The 14574-nt window shown below is 39.1% G+C and overlaps 1 protein-coding gene and 1 non-coding gene across 14 annotated transcripts in view; both read left to right on the forward strand.

The window, feature by feature from the left end:
• TAF1 (TATA-box binding protein associated factor 1) overlaps positions 1 to 14574 on the forward strand; it is a 98613-nt gene that overhangs the window by 54130 nt on the left and 29909 nt on the right. For 11 of the 13 annotated variants that reach the window (XR_003796384.1, XR_003796383.1, XM_029240661.1 and 8 more), the window contains 4 exons: positions 131 to 198; positions 1272 to 1394; positions 3183 to 3275; positions 3354 to 3438. Coding sequence is in view for 10 of the 13 variants with exons in the window: in XM_029240661.1 (XP_029096494.1) it covers positions 131 to 198; positions 1272 to 1394; positions 3183 to 3275; positions 3354 to 3438 (369 nt within the window). In the remaining 3 variants the exon portion in view is untranslated. Of the gene's footprint in view, positions 1 to 130; positions 199 to 1271; positions 1395 to 3182; positions 3276 to 3353; positions 3439 to 9183; positions 9546 to 14574 lie in introns of those variants that run through there. The other 2 variants (XR_003796385.1, XM_029240669.1) reach the window with 2 other exon arrangements.
• Positions 6287 to 6393, forward strand: LOC114906694. The gene has a single exon (XR_003796509.1). It is a non-coding gene; the product is annotated as a U6 spliceosomal RNA (small nuclear RNA).

Consider the following 14574-nt stretch of genomic DNA (forward strand, 5'->3'; position numbering starts at 1 on the left):
TTCCTGGACTGGGGCACAAACCCGTGTCCCCTGCATCGGCAGGCAGACTCTCAACCACTGTGCCACCAGGGAAGCCCTTGCCTCCCATTTTTAGTGGTCCCATCTCTTTTATTGTTCCTCTGTAATCTAGGGCCGAAGCACTCATTGACCCAGATCTCTCAATCCATGCTGGATCTCTGTGATGAAAAACTTAAAGAGGTAAGACATTTAAAATGAGAGAAAAGCAGTAGAATGAAGCTGGCAGGTACCAGTATTGAGGAAGTAGGGAATGTAACAGAAGGAAGAGTAGAGAAATGAGGGAGTAGCAGGTCTTTTGTACGTTAGAGTCTGGAGGGGACCTTAGAAATCATGTAGTCTAATCCCTCCCTTTTGTAGATGGAAAGACTGAGGTCCACAGAAGAAACTAATTTGTCTTGGGCATCATGGCTATTAAATAGTAGGGCTACAATTAAAATATAAAATCCATATAACTCTTAGGAAATTGACTTCCCAGGAAGTCAGCTGAAGCTAAGAGACTGTTTTGGCAGGGAGAAATTTTAATTTTTAAAAGATAATCTATCTGTATTTCATCTTCTTAACAACCAAAAAAAATGGTACCTTAATAGGCTTAAAAAATATAAGTATGATGATGTTAATATTGTAGTAGAAATTTCATAAAAGAGGATAACCAAATGGCCGGTAAACATGAAAAGATTCTCAACTTGATTGATCATTGGGGAGATACAAATTTAAACCATGATTAGTTAGCACTGCATACCTCCCTTAGAAAGACTAAAATTTAAAGACTTAAAAAAACAAAAGACTGAGTTTTAGTGGATGAGGATATGGAGCAGTTGACACACAAACTTTTTCCTAGTACAGTCTAAAATGAATTTGTTGGGTTAGATTCCCTTACTCAACAATAATGTGTTCAGTGTTTTCAGCAATAGTTTTACGGCAAAAGCAGTCTGATATTAAAACTTAATTTGGTGAAGATGTTTTTGTTGTGGGAGCTAAGCTATTGATGCCCAGGGATGTATATTTTTGATGATCTACAAGAATAGAAGATAGAATACCTAAAGGAATTGGTCAGTACATCTCTTTTGATCCTTTTATTGGAATATTATTTCTCTTCTCTGGACTTTTTGTCTGGAACTGAATAGGCCACAGTTCAAAGTTAGACTTTTTGGGACAAGGGCAATAGACAACTGAACCTTAAATTATCCTTAATACTCTATGGTGATTATACCTCAGGGAAACCTCTGCCTTTCCTTTGCTTTGTTTCATGTTAGAAAGAAGACAAATTGGCTCGTTTAGAGAAAGCTATCAACCCCTTGCTGGATGATGATGACCAAGTGGCATTTTCTTTTATTCTGGACAACATTGTCACCCAGAAAATGATGGCAGTTCCAGATGTAAGTGGTCTGTGTGTTAAATATTGTGAGGATAGTACAGGGGAGAGGAAAGGGTGAAAGGATGTGTGCATGTGTATGTTGGGGAGTCTGGAGTGTGGTGTTTGTCAATTCAAACTGGTATATAATTTTAAAAAGAAACCATTTTGCTCTATGAGTGCATTATCATTGAAATCAAAGAGGCCGGGAATCTGTGATATAGAGAGGTTCTTTATACCTGTTGTTGACATTCAGTATTTTAATGCTCCTGAATAGCCCTGGAGAGAAGTTAGGATGCCAGCTAATGGGAGGTTTTGGGTTTAGAGGTGCTTCTTAACAAATGAGAGTTTGATAATTACCCAGCATTCGTTGTCTTTTTTTTTTTTTCTTTTCTTTTTTTTATTTATTTATTTTTGGTTGCGTTGGGTCTTTGCTGCTGCGCGCGGGCTTTCTCTAGTTGCGGTGAGCGGGGGCTACTCTTTGTTGCAGTGTGCAGGCTTCTCATTGCAGTGGCTTCTCTTGTGGAGCACAGGCTCTAGGCGTGCGGGCTTCAGTAGTTGCGGCACACGGGCTCAGTAGTTGTGGCACGCAGGCCCTAGAGTGCAGGCTCGGTACTTGTGGCTCACGGGCTTAGTTGCTCCGAGGCATGTGGGATCTTCCCAGACCAGGGCTCGAACCCATGTCCCCTGCATTGGCAGGCGGATTCTTAACCACTGTGCCACCACGGAAGTCCCGCGTTTGTTGTTTTTTGTTTCATTTTTTGTCTTGCAACTTTATGGCAGGGGTACCATGTTGATTCTTTGTATCATTTTGTAATGATCCTCCCTAGGAAATTCTGAACTGAGTTTCCTTTTGTGTTGTAGGCATATGTTGTGTATGCAGTAACGCTATAAACCAGCGGTCCCCAATCTTTTTGGCACCAGGGACCGGTTCCGTGGAAGACAATTTTTCCACGGATGGTGGGTGGGGGATGGTTTCAGGATGATTCAAGCACATTACATTTATTGTGCACTTTATTTCTATTATTATTACATTGTAATGTATAATGAAATAATTACACAACTCACCATGATGCAGAATTAGTGGGAGGCCTGAGCTTGTTTTCACTTGCCACTCACTGATAGGGTTTTGATATGCGTCTGCAAGCAATTGATTTATTATGGTCTCTTGTGCAGTCAAACCTCTCTGCTAATTATCATTAATTATCATCTGCTAATCTGTATTTGCAGCCACTCCCCAGCGCTAGCATTATCACCTCAGCTCCACCTCACATCATCAGGCATTAGATTCTCATAAGGAGCAGCAACCTAGATTCCTCACATGCGCCAGTTCCCAGTAGGGTTCACACTCCTGTGAGAATCTAATGCCACTGCTGATCTGACAGGAGTCGAGCTCAGGCGGTGATGGGAGCAATGGGGAACGGCTGTAAATACAGATGAAGCTTCACTCGCTCGCTCGCCTGCCCACCACTCACCTCTTGCTGTGCGGCCCGGTTCCTAACAGGCTACGGGCTGGTACCGGTCCAGGCCCAAGGGTTGGGGACCCCTGCTATAAACCTTCTGCATGGGACAAGGGAATGAGAGATTTTAATTGTGAATATAGAGCAGGGGTCCTTACCCTACCAGGGCACATGAACCCATAAAGGAATCCCCTTAAATTATATGCAGAGTTTTGTATGATTATGTGTCTTTCTGGGAAAAGGGTCCATAGCTTTTGTCGGAGTCTTAAGAATATTTGTGACCCAGTGAAGTTTGAGAATCTCTGGTATAAAGAATGGTTTCCATTTAATTTCTCATGCTTTCTTTTTGCTAGTCTTGGCCATTTCATCACCCAGTTAATAAGAAGTTTGTTCCAGATTATTACAAAGTGATTGTCAGTCCAATGGATTTAGAGACCATACGTAAGGTGAGTGATTTGGTCTAAAATGTCTTTTGGGAATCAAGTAACTTTGTGTATCTGAGTTCCTGATTCTTTTAATCACAGAATATCTCCAAGCACAAGTATCAGAGTCGGGAGAGCTTTCTAGACGATGTCAACCTTATTCTGGCCAACAGTGTTAAATACAATGGTGGGTATTTCTCCTTTTTTTCTCTTTCCGTCAATATATCCATCCAACATTAGTTAGCATTATTAAAATTTAAGTGCATAAAGCAGCCTTGAGCCATGATAGCAGAATCAGTCATGTGACTTACTCTGCATTTTTTTTTTAAAACAGGCACGTACTTTAGTGTGTTCTGTAAAGTTTGCTAATAACATTTAATGATGAAAAAACAACGTATATTTATTTTCTAAACTTTGGAAAGCACCGAAAAATGAGATGAGAATAAAAATCAAATGGATATTACTTTGGGCCATCACTGCTTTCCATGAGATGTAAAAACTCACCTATGCCCCAGGCCCTTAGATGGAGCTTAGGGAAATGTGTTAAATATAGACCATGGTGTGCTTCCTCAGAGCATGGAGTTTTTTTGCTCAATATATGAAATGATTGCATAATGTATCTCAGGTGCTGTGCTAGCTACTTAATCTACCAGTGGGAAAGACATCATTGTCCTCAGGTCAATGAAGAGAAACAGTTAAAATGCAGCTTGGCAAGGGCTATATTAGAAGGATGTACAAAGTGCCCTAGAGGAGAGGAAGGAAACCTTCACCTAAGGGTTAGGGAAGGCTTCATAAACAAGTTAATACAGTTAAGTTTTGAATGGCTCACTTAAGTAAACATCAGTTGAGCACCTAATATGTGCTGGCACTGATAGATGTTACAAATATAAAGTCAAATTAGATATGTTCTCTGCCTCCAAATTGGTTATAGTTTAGTTGGGAAAACAGAAAAGAAAAATTACAGAACTTAAGTATTATGCTAGATGCATTCACAGAGTGCCAAAGGAAAACAGGAACAGGATATCTAAGTCAGAGTGGGATTAGAGGAAGCTTTCTGGAAGAGAGTTTTCTTAAGCTGAGTTCTAAAGGATCAATGGAGTTTGCTAACCAAAAAATGAGGAGAAAGCGTTCTAGGCAGGGAGAACAGCAATATATGAAGGCACAGAGACCTGAAATTGCATCTTGGGTTTAAGAAACAAGTTACTGGGGTTGCAGTTAAGTGTACATGTTGATGGATGACTGGTTATATATAGAGAAGTAGACAGGTGTCAAATCATAAGAGGGCCTGGTGTATGCCATATGTCATACTTAAGAGCTTTTACATTATCCTAAATGGAAAAACGTTGAAAGAATTAGGCAGCAAAATGACAATCCCAGATAACTCCTGAAGCAAAACAGAAGAGGGAGCTAAGGGCATTTGAGAGAATTGCCTAGCATACTGAGGTCTCAGCTAAAAATCCACCTGATTGTATGACTTTTCTCCACAATATTCAGGAACCCAAGTAGTGTGGCTGTTAAGTTTGCCAGATAGAAGGGACAGAGAATTAGAAAGAGGAGGTGACAGAGGGGACAACCAGAACAACAGATGAGGAAATGGGTATTCTGGGTTTAGAGAATAGAATATCATGGAGGAATGAAAGGACAGGGTAAGTTCAAGGAACTGTACTTGACTAGAACCTATATATTTCATTAAGAGAAGTGGTAGGAGGGCTTCCCCGGTGGCGCAGTGGTTGAGAATCCACCTGCCAACGCAGGGGACACGGGTTCGATCCCTGGTCCGGGAAGATCCCACATGCCGCGGAGCAACTAAGCCCATGCGCCACAACTACTGAGCCTGTGCTCTAGAGCCCGTGAGCCACAACTACTGAAGCCCACATGCCTAGAGCCCATGCTCCGCAACAAGAGAAGCCACTGCAATGAGAAGCCCGCACACCGCAATGAAGAGTAGCCCCCACTCGCCGCAACTAGAGAAAAGCCCGTGCGCAGCAGCGAAGATCTAACACAGCCAAAAATAAATAAAATAAATTTTAAAAAAGAGAAGTTGTAGGAGATGAGCCTTCCATTTTTGTTCCATCTGGGTTGCATTAAAAGAATCTGCGTTGTCCCTTGTGCCCTTCTTATTGCTGATTGGAAAGTGGAAATGACCTCTGTCAGGTCATTTATTTCTCCATTATTGTCTCCTGAAAACACCTAAAGCTAATCAGCCAAAATTCTGGTAATAGAAGTTGGCAGGCTCACAGGTGTCTAAAAATGAGTGTAACAAGTAATAAGCAAGCAAGACTGTTACAGAGAGGATGCTTGGCCTGGTAATGGCTGCCTGAAGATAGAGGGCAGATTTATGAGGAGCTTATGTAAGGCAACAAGAAAAACCCAGAAGATGCTAATTGAAATGAGAAGAGGGCAGATGGACAAATCACAGAAGACAAAAATTAAATACCAAAAGAAAATGAATATTCAGTTGTACCTAGTAATCAAAGAAATGCAAATTGAAACAGACCATTTTTTTGTCTATTAAGATGAGCTCAATTTCTCTTTTTTTTTTTAATTTCTTTTTTAATGGAAGTATTCAAAATGCTAGTGAGACAGGTACTCTCACATATGCTGTTGGCAGTGTAACATTGTTAGACATTTTTAGAAAGCTCTTGGACAGCATTGAGACCTAAAAATCGTTAAGTGAACAGACTTTATAGTCAGGTAGACTTGAATTTGAATATTGGCCCCACCACTTCATAGCACTGTGACTTTGGACAAGTAACTTAGACTCTGCTTTCTTTTCTGTAAAATGGGGAAAATAATAATACCCTCCTCAGAGGGCTATCGTGAGGATTAAATAAAATAATGCATGTAAGTGCTTAGCATGTGGTAGGATAATCTATCCTAATCAGAGGTACAGACAAAGCTGTTCATGATAATGTCATTTATATTAATTAGAAATAACCTGAACGGTTAATGTAAAGGGAATGACTAGTTATTGTGCCACCTGTATGATGGATTGCTGTGTAAAGATTGAAAGCTTATTTTAAAAACTAATGACAGTGCTCACTTCGGCAGCACATATACTAAAATTGGAGCGATACAGTGAAGATTAGCATGGCCTGTGCACAAGGATGACACGCAAATTCATGAAGCGTTCCATATTTTTTTGTTATAAAACAGAAACTAACACCATTGTAAAGCAGTTATACTCCAATAAAGGTGTTAAAAAAAAAAACAAGCTAATGACAAAAGTGCTTAGAATGTTAAGTGAGAAAAGCAGAACATAACTTTATGTCATCTCAGTTATGCTTTTAAGAAAAGATACATAGAAAAAAGACATGCTGGTGATAAGTGATTATTTCTGAGATGTAAGGTTACGGTTGTCTTCATTTTCATCTTTTGTATGTTTTCCAAGTTTTCTACTGGTATGGAAGGCAGGAAACTCTTTCATGAGGAGGTGATTTTTGAGCTAAATTTTGAAGGATGACGATTATTGTAGCTAATTCTTCAGTGAGCACCTGCTGTGCCAAACAAATAGTCAAGTGGAGAAGGGTGGGGAAGAAGTTCCAGGTAGATAGTGCAAATGCTAAAAAGATAAGAGTGCCTTGGATAGGGCAGTGCAAATAGTTGAGTTTGGCTAGGGTGCAAAGTGGGAGCTAGTTTTGGTGTTAAGAGATTAGTTTTTAAAGTTAGATGGGGCCAAGTCATGAAAGGCCTAGTATGCCTTTAAAAGGACAGACCACCATAACAGGTATTTTAGTAAGATCGTTCTGGAAGCTATCTGAAGAATAGATAGGAGGGAAAATGAAATATGGAGACCAGTAAAGAAACTATTGGCAACAGTCCAAGTTAAAAGTACTGAGAGCTTGAACTAAGTTAAGTAGCAATAAGAATGGAAAGATGGGGACAGATGGTAGAGATATTGAGGAAGTAGGATTGATACCTTCATAAATGGTTGGAAGTTGAGGGTATGGGTAAAGGAGAGGGAGAATTCAAAATGATGCCAAGTACTCTTATGCTCTTGCTGAGAACATAAATCAGCACAAACTTTTTAGAGGACTATAAATGTGTATTCCCTTTGACTAAGCAAGTTCATCTCAAAGGAATACTCCACACAGGTTTGCAAAGGCATACGTACAAATGTACATATGTTTGTAATTGCAACATTGTTTGTAATTGCAAAGATATAGGAACATTCTAAATATCCAACAATAGGAAATTAGTTAAATTACAGTACATCTATATGATGGAATATTGTTTAGCCATCAGAATGGTAGATTAGCTAACAAAGCTGTACCTTACATATGCTGATATCAAAATATATCCAAGATATGTACTCTTGAAAACTAGATCACTCAACAGTATTTACAGAAGGAGTTGCAAATTCAGATCCTGTGGAGGCCAGACAGGTAACATTTATATAAATGAGTAAAACAGGCTCAGTAGGAATGGATGAACTGGAGAGCACATCCCCCATCTAAAGGGCTCAGTCACTATTTTGTTCAATTGTTGACATAGAGTAAAATTACTAAAGGGAGAGGTGGAGGATAATCTTCACTTTATACTTTTTTGTACTTAGGTGTTTGAATTTTTTTAATTGAGCATGAAATACTTTTGTAATTAAAAATAAAGAAATTTCCGTTTTTTGGAAGGATGGATAAGTCAGATGACATTCAGAATTCTGACTTGGGCAAACTGGTGGTGTCATTGACTAATACAGTTGTCCCTTGATATCTGCAGGGGATTGGTTCCATGACTCTCATGGATACCAAAATCTGCAGATGTTCAAGTCACTTATATAAAATGGCATAGTATTTGCATATAACCTACACACATCCTCCCATATACTTTAAATCATCTCTAGATTACCTACAATACCCAATACGATGTAAATGCTGTGTAAGTAGTTATAAATACAATGTAAATAGTTGCCAGTGTGCAGAAAAATCAAGTTTTGCTCTTTCGAACTTTCTGGAATTTTTTTTTTGCAAATATTTTCGACCTACAGTTGGTTGATTTCCATGGTTGCAAAACCTGTGGATACAGAGGGCTGACTATAATAGGAAATATAGGAGGAGTGGTTTTGGAGAAAAGTGGTAGAGTTCAATTTGGGCTATATTGTATTAAGGTAGGACATCCAAGTGAAGACTTTCAGTAGGTAGTTAGCTATATAGAGGTCCAAAGCTCAGAAGAGAAGTCTGTACTATTTGTACATATGGATATTTTTTTCAAATCATCAGCATATAAAAATATAAGTAGATGAGCTCAAATAGGGAGTAGGGTACATTCCTTGAACCCCCTGATGCTGTAGGTGAAATATGGTTGTATGTTTTTCAGACCATAGCTTTATCATACTACGAAAGTTGTATGTGACTCAAAAAAGTTAAGACCCACTGTTAAGAGGAAATGTAGGATGAGAATATACTCGACAAATACCAAATCAACATTTAAGGGATCAGGTGGAGAATACTGAGGAGTGACCAGAATGAAAGAAGGAAAACCAGAAGAGAGTAATGTCCTGGAAACCAAGAGAAGAGGAAAATGGCCAACAGGTCAAGTGCTACGGGGAAGACCAAAGAGAACGGTCATTAGAAGAGCTATTTCAGTGCAGTGGTAGAATCAAAAGCCAGACTACAGAGGATATAAATGAGTGAGAATTAAGTAGAGACTGAAATTTGCCCGTGAAGGGAAGACGGAAGACTGTAATCAGTGTTTTGGAGGGGACGAAGGCAGTTGGACAGAGGGGATGTTTGTATAGGTGAAAGAGAAGAAAAATAAGAATATAAGATAGGATCCCTATGAGAATGGGAATATAAACATTGAGAAAGTTTCTGCCCAGTGGCCTCTCATTTTCTCTGCAAAGTAGCAAATGGGGTCTTTTGCTAAGAGTGGGTGAGGTGGTGGGAGAGAGAATTTGAAGAGAAATGTAGATAAGGGTTTGAATTATCTCTTGTAGGAAATTTGAAAAGGAGCTGACTTAGAGACGTTTCAGAAATATTGAGCAGCCTTTGAGGGTCCAGCTGAAGTTGGAGATCATTCATCTTTATAACAGCATCAATTGGCACAGTTGGGTAACTTGTCAGTGCTCATCAAACCACATGAGGAAACAAGGCAGATGGTAGAATTGATTCAGGATTGGGATTTTGTTTCTGGATGTGTCGCAAAGATCGGGAATTGACAGTGTTAGCAAGAAAAAAAAAGTTGATGGTTGAGCTTCTCAAACTTTGTCACCAAAGGTCCCTTTATAGCAGAGAATTATGACTACATAGCCTCTAGTTTGGGGGGAGTATCCCAAAGCAGCTCTACAAAAGCTTGAAATTTCTTTGGCAATTCATGTTTTATCTTTTAAATTTATACTGATTTTGTATCAGGCGAAATCTCTTTGTACTTTAACATGTTTCAAATTTCTTACCAAATTATTTTATATCCTCCCCCTCCCCCACACTCACCTCCATCTTCAAGTAAAACTGCTGATGAAGAAAGATAAATGACAGTGATCCTATAGCTTTCTTCAGTATACTGCTACACATTGCCTTAGTTTTTGAACTAAAGCCAGGAGAGGCTTGATAGAGACAGGAGTTAATGGGGATGCAAGTTTCCTTGAGATCAGAGAGAGAGAATGAAAAAACTAGACAGATACAAGGCTGCGATAAGGAAGTGTAGGATGTTGGCATTGAAACTTTCAGAGGTGAAGCAGTTTTTAGTAAAGACAACATTCTGGATATAGTCGTGGATATGTTTGGCTGGAGTGGAGGTGCGAACCATTGGCATGAGGATTTGCAAGGATTTTGGATGGGTGGTACATGTGAATGTTAGAGTAACCCACCATGATGGGGAGGGATTTGGAGCCAAGAAGATTGTGCCAGGTGTGCAAGTTCTTGGTGAATGTGAGTAGATTAATGATGGTGAGTAAAGGTGAAGAGCAAAGATCTCAGACTCAGGTGGCCTATAGGGGCCAGGCAAGTAATGTAAATGAGTGAGGTGGGCCAGGTGTGGATTGTGGTAAACTGGAAGAGTACATATTCCATCTAAAGAGGCTTGTACTTTACTACATCTGATTGTTTTCCTAAGGAGATGAGTATACAGTGTCACTAGGTATCTTAATTTTTCAGGAGAAGCTGAAAATCTGGATTTTTGTGTGTATGACATTTCCCAATTTTTACATATTTGCAAATAGTTAAAAAAAAATTTTTTTAACTGTGCAAGCCAAATAAAAACATCTATCTGCAGGCCAAATCTGGCTCCAAGGCAGCTGGTTTTCAACCTCTGGCATAGTAGAGAACAAGCCTCAAAGTAGGAGGGATTTTTTTTCTTTTCCCCAAGGGGAAGTAAATAATAATTTGGTAGTAGCAGTGGACAGCCTGGAACACTGTCTTCCCCCCATCCTTAACCAGTGGGTGAGAGTGTAAGAAACCTCTGAATAGGGCTGTAAGGGTAAGTGGTGTCATGAGATAAGAAATGTCACATTTTTTATACTAAAAGGACACCCATCATGGAGTTGAAGGCACATATGAGATGTTTCCTACCATCAGGTACTATACACAAAATAAGACTTTTGTTTAAAACTGTGTTGGTTTGGCCAGATACGAACCTGCCTCTGTTTCTAATTAACAGTAACAGGGCCTTCCCTGGTGGCGCAGTGGTTGGGAGTCCGCCTGCCAATGCAGGGGACACGGGTTCATGCCCTGGTCCGGGAGGATCCTGCGTGCCGCAGAGCGGCTGGGCCCGTGGGCCATGGCTGCTGAGCCTGCGCGTCCGGAGCCTGTGCTCCACAGCGGGAGAGGCCGCAGTGGTGAGAGGCCCACGTACCGCAAAAAAGTATATATGTGTGTGTGTGTATATATATATATATATATATATATATATATAATTAACAGTAACAAAGTCCATGTGGAATCTATTCCCTGCTTTAAAATTTTTATTTCAAAAAAATTTTACTAACCAAAATTAGTAGAATGGTATCTCTAGTTAACATTTTGACTCTTTCCATTCAGATCCTTCACACATAATATCACACTGCATAGTGGCGTATTTCCATAGCATTTTATATACCTTCATTGACTTATCCTGTATTATCATGTATATGACACATGAGCTATATTGTACATAGCTAGAATGCTTAACACTAAGGTTATCATTGGGCAACAAGTGGAAGATAAGTAATACTCCAGATGAAACTGCATCTGGAAGTATGCAGTACACATTGGAGGACACAGTCTTGTACTTGAGGTGGTGGTGATGGACTACACACTGATATTGGAGTTTAGGCCTTTAGGCCTTCCAGATACCACATAGGTACTGAATCAATCTCAGAGCCTCTGTTCATGTTCAAATTACATTTGAAGGAACGTTAATAATCAAGGAAACCCAAAACTTGGGATTGGAACTATTTGCAATAGTTTTAAAAGGCACACAACATTCCATGTCAGTGAGAGAGTCATACAGATAAAGAAATCCTGTCTGAAAAACACAGCCCACATTTTTTACTGGTCTTAACAAAGCCACAAAGTCTTAAATCGTTGGCAGAGGCATTAATACTTAACGCTTGATTTAAATGTAAGGTAAACTGCGAAGATCTTAGGTTATTTTTCTGTGGAGTTCTCTTCTCTCCAGATCTGTCCTGCAGTTTACAGCTGTTTTAGCCTCCTCAGACTCCACTATCTGGCTCTATGGCTTAGCAAGACTTAGCTGTGCTTTTCTTGGGTTCGGCAGAAAGCTAAGGACAGTTATAGGGCTCACTTCCTTTATTTCCTTTCTCTCGAGAATCACAGTCCTATACTTCCTGGTTGGAAACAGTTGTTTCATGTGTTTTCTCCAGTTTTCTGGTTACAGTGGGAAGGCTAGTCCAATAGCAGTTACTCTATCATGCCCAGAGGTCTTTTAGGTTTATGGTATTTTCTGACATATAGAAACTTCATTTTTATGTAGTTATATTTATCAGTCTTTGCCTTTATGATTTCTATCTTTGGTATAATTGTTTAAGAGACCTTCCCTACCCCCAAGATATCCAACTATATTTTTTTCTAATACATATAACATTTTAAACGTTTGAATGTTTATTGATTTTTAAAAATAGAATCTAAGGTATAAGGTAAATATCTAACTTATTTTCTCTTCCAAAGGATTAGCCAAAGTGTTCAAGTTGTATTTATGGAACAGTCTGTCCTTTTCTACATTAGTACAAAATACCACCTTTATCATATACTAAATTCTTATATATATTCTTGAACCTATTTTGGAGCTTTCTATTTTGTTTTATGTGTTTGTTTATCCAGTCTGCACTGTTACCACCAGATAGTATCACTGTGATCATCATTCAGACTTTTATCATTTTAAATTCCTCTGCTAGACTGTCTTCACCCAAGTACCCTAAAATACACTCTAGGATCATTTTTGTTAGATTCTATCTTGTCCATAAATAGATAGATAGGTAGGTAGGTAGATAATATTGACATTTTAATTTGTGGATTAATTTGAAGAGAGTGTATATTTGTATAATAATACGCTTCTTCATCTAGGAGCTCATGTTTCTTCATTTATTCAGATTTTCTTTTACCTCCCGCAACAAAGACTTCTAGGTTTTTTGTATAATTTCTAGGAATCTTTTATTTCTATATGTTTTATAGTTTTTGTTGCTATTGAGCATCTACTTTTTTCTTGTTGAGTTTTTCCCTAGTTAATTAATTAATTAATTTATAAATTTATTTTAATTTTGGCTGCGTTGGGTCTTTGTTGCTGCATGTGGGCTTTCTCTAGTTGCAGCGAGCAGGGGCTACTCTTCATTGCGGTGCGCAGACTTCTCATTGCAGTGGCTTCTCTCATTGCAGAGCACGGGCTCTAGGCGCGTGGGCTTCAGTAGTTGTGGTGCGTGGGCTCAGTAGTCGTGGCGCACGGGCTTAGTTGCTCCACGGCATGTGGGATCTTCCCGGACCAGGGATCGAACCCCTTTCCCCTGCATTGGCAGTCAGATTGTTAACCACTGCGCCACCAGGGAAGTCCCTATTCCTAGTTAATTTAAAAGTTTTGCTACTGTTGTACATGTGCTCCCCACCCCCAAAGTGATTATTAAATCTAAAGGTTTCAATCAGTTTGAAGAATAGTATTGTTTGTAGATTAATATAATGCTTAAAGTATTTCTGTATACTAGTTTCTAAGTCTGTCCTTGAGACTACTCTGTAAGTTTGGCCATTAATTAATACTAAGGTTTTCTTTTTTTCTGTCAATGACTCTCCTTAGATTGGGGCCAAGGTATACATATTCCTACATACAAGTTAAGTCTCACATCATTGAAGAGAATAAAATTTCTTTTGATCGTAAAAATGGTAAAATCTACACAACATAAAAATTTACCTTTTTTAACCACTTTTAAGTTTACAATTCAGTGGCATTAAGTACACTCACAGTGTTGTGCAACCATCACCACTATCCATTTCCAGAACCTTTTCATCATCCCAGACAGAAACTCAGTACCCATTAAACAGTAACCACATTCTCCCATTCCCCCAGTTCTTGGTAACCTCTGTTCTACTTTCTGTCTGTGAATTTGCCTCTTCTAGGTACCTCATATGAATGGAATCATACAGTACATAGAATATTTGTCCTTTTGTGTCTGGCTTGTATTTCACTTTGCATAATGTTTCCAAGGTTCAACCATCCATGTTGTAGCATGGATGAGGATTTCTTTTTTTTTTTTAAACGAATATGTAACGTTTCTCTCCTATTCTTTACCTGCCATTCATGCCTCACTTAGCTTTAGTCTGGTTCTACTCTGCCCGGCATACCAAGTGAACAGTATTACATAATTGCCTGGTATAGTGGGCACTTTTCAAGTCCTTATCTTGATCTCACCCCAGTATTTGACATTACTGACCATTTCTTCCTTGAAACTGTAGTATGATTGGCTGCATAACAACTTTCAGCTCTTACTTTCCTCCTACCGCTTTGACCATTCCTTTTCAATCTCCTTTACTGAATGTTCTTCTGCCTGTTCCTACAACTTTAATTACTACCTCTTCCCTGATGACTCTCAGCTCTATTCTGGGGAAAGATCTGTATTATATCCCAACCACCTGCTGAACATTTCCTGTTGGATGTCCCAGTGGAACTTGAAACATGCTTCAAACTGAGTGTTCTTCCAACCTTTCTCTATTCCAGTTTTCTCCCTCTGTCCTTTACTTGACTCACTCCTTTACTGTTTCCAGTCTGGGTTGAATGGGGTACTAGCGTCACTGAGTAGCTACATCTGGAAACCTCAGAGTTATTTTTGATTCTTTCCCTTGAATAAATCCCCAACTTCAAGCATATCACTAAAACCCTCATTATATTTTGCCTAGATTATTACAATAAA

The sequence above is a fragment of the Monodon monoceros genome, unplaced genomic scaffold, assembly GCF_005190385.1.
Source record: "Monodon monoceros isolate NGI ecotype Baffin Bay Population unplaced genomic scaffold, NGI_Narwhal_1 Super_Scaffold_22, whole genome shotgun sequence".
NCBI lineage: Eukaryota > Metazoa > Chordata > Mammalia > Artiodactyla > Monodontidae > Monodon > Monodon monoceros.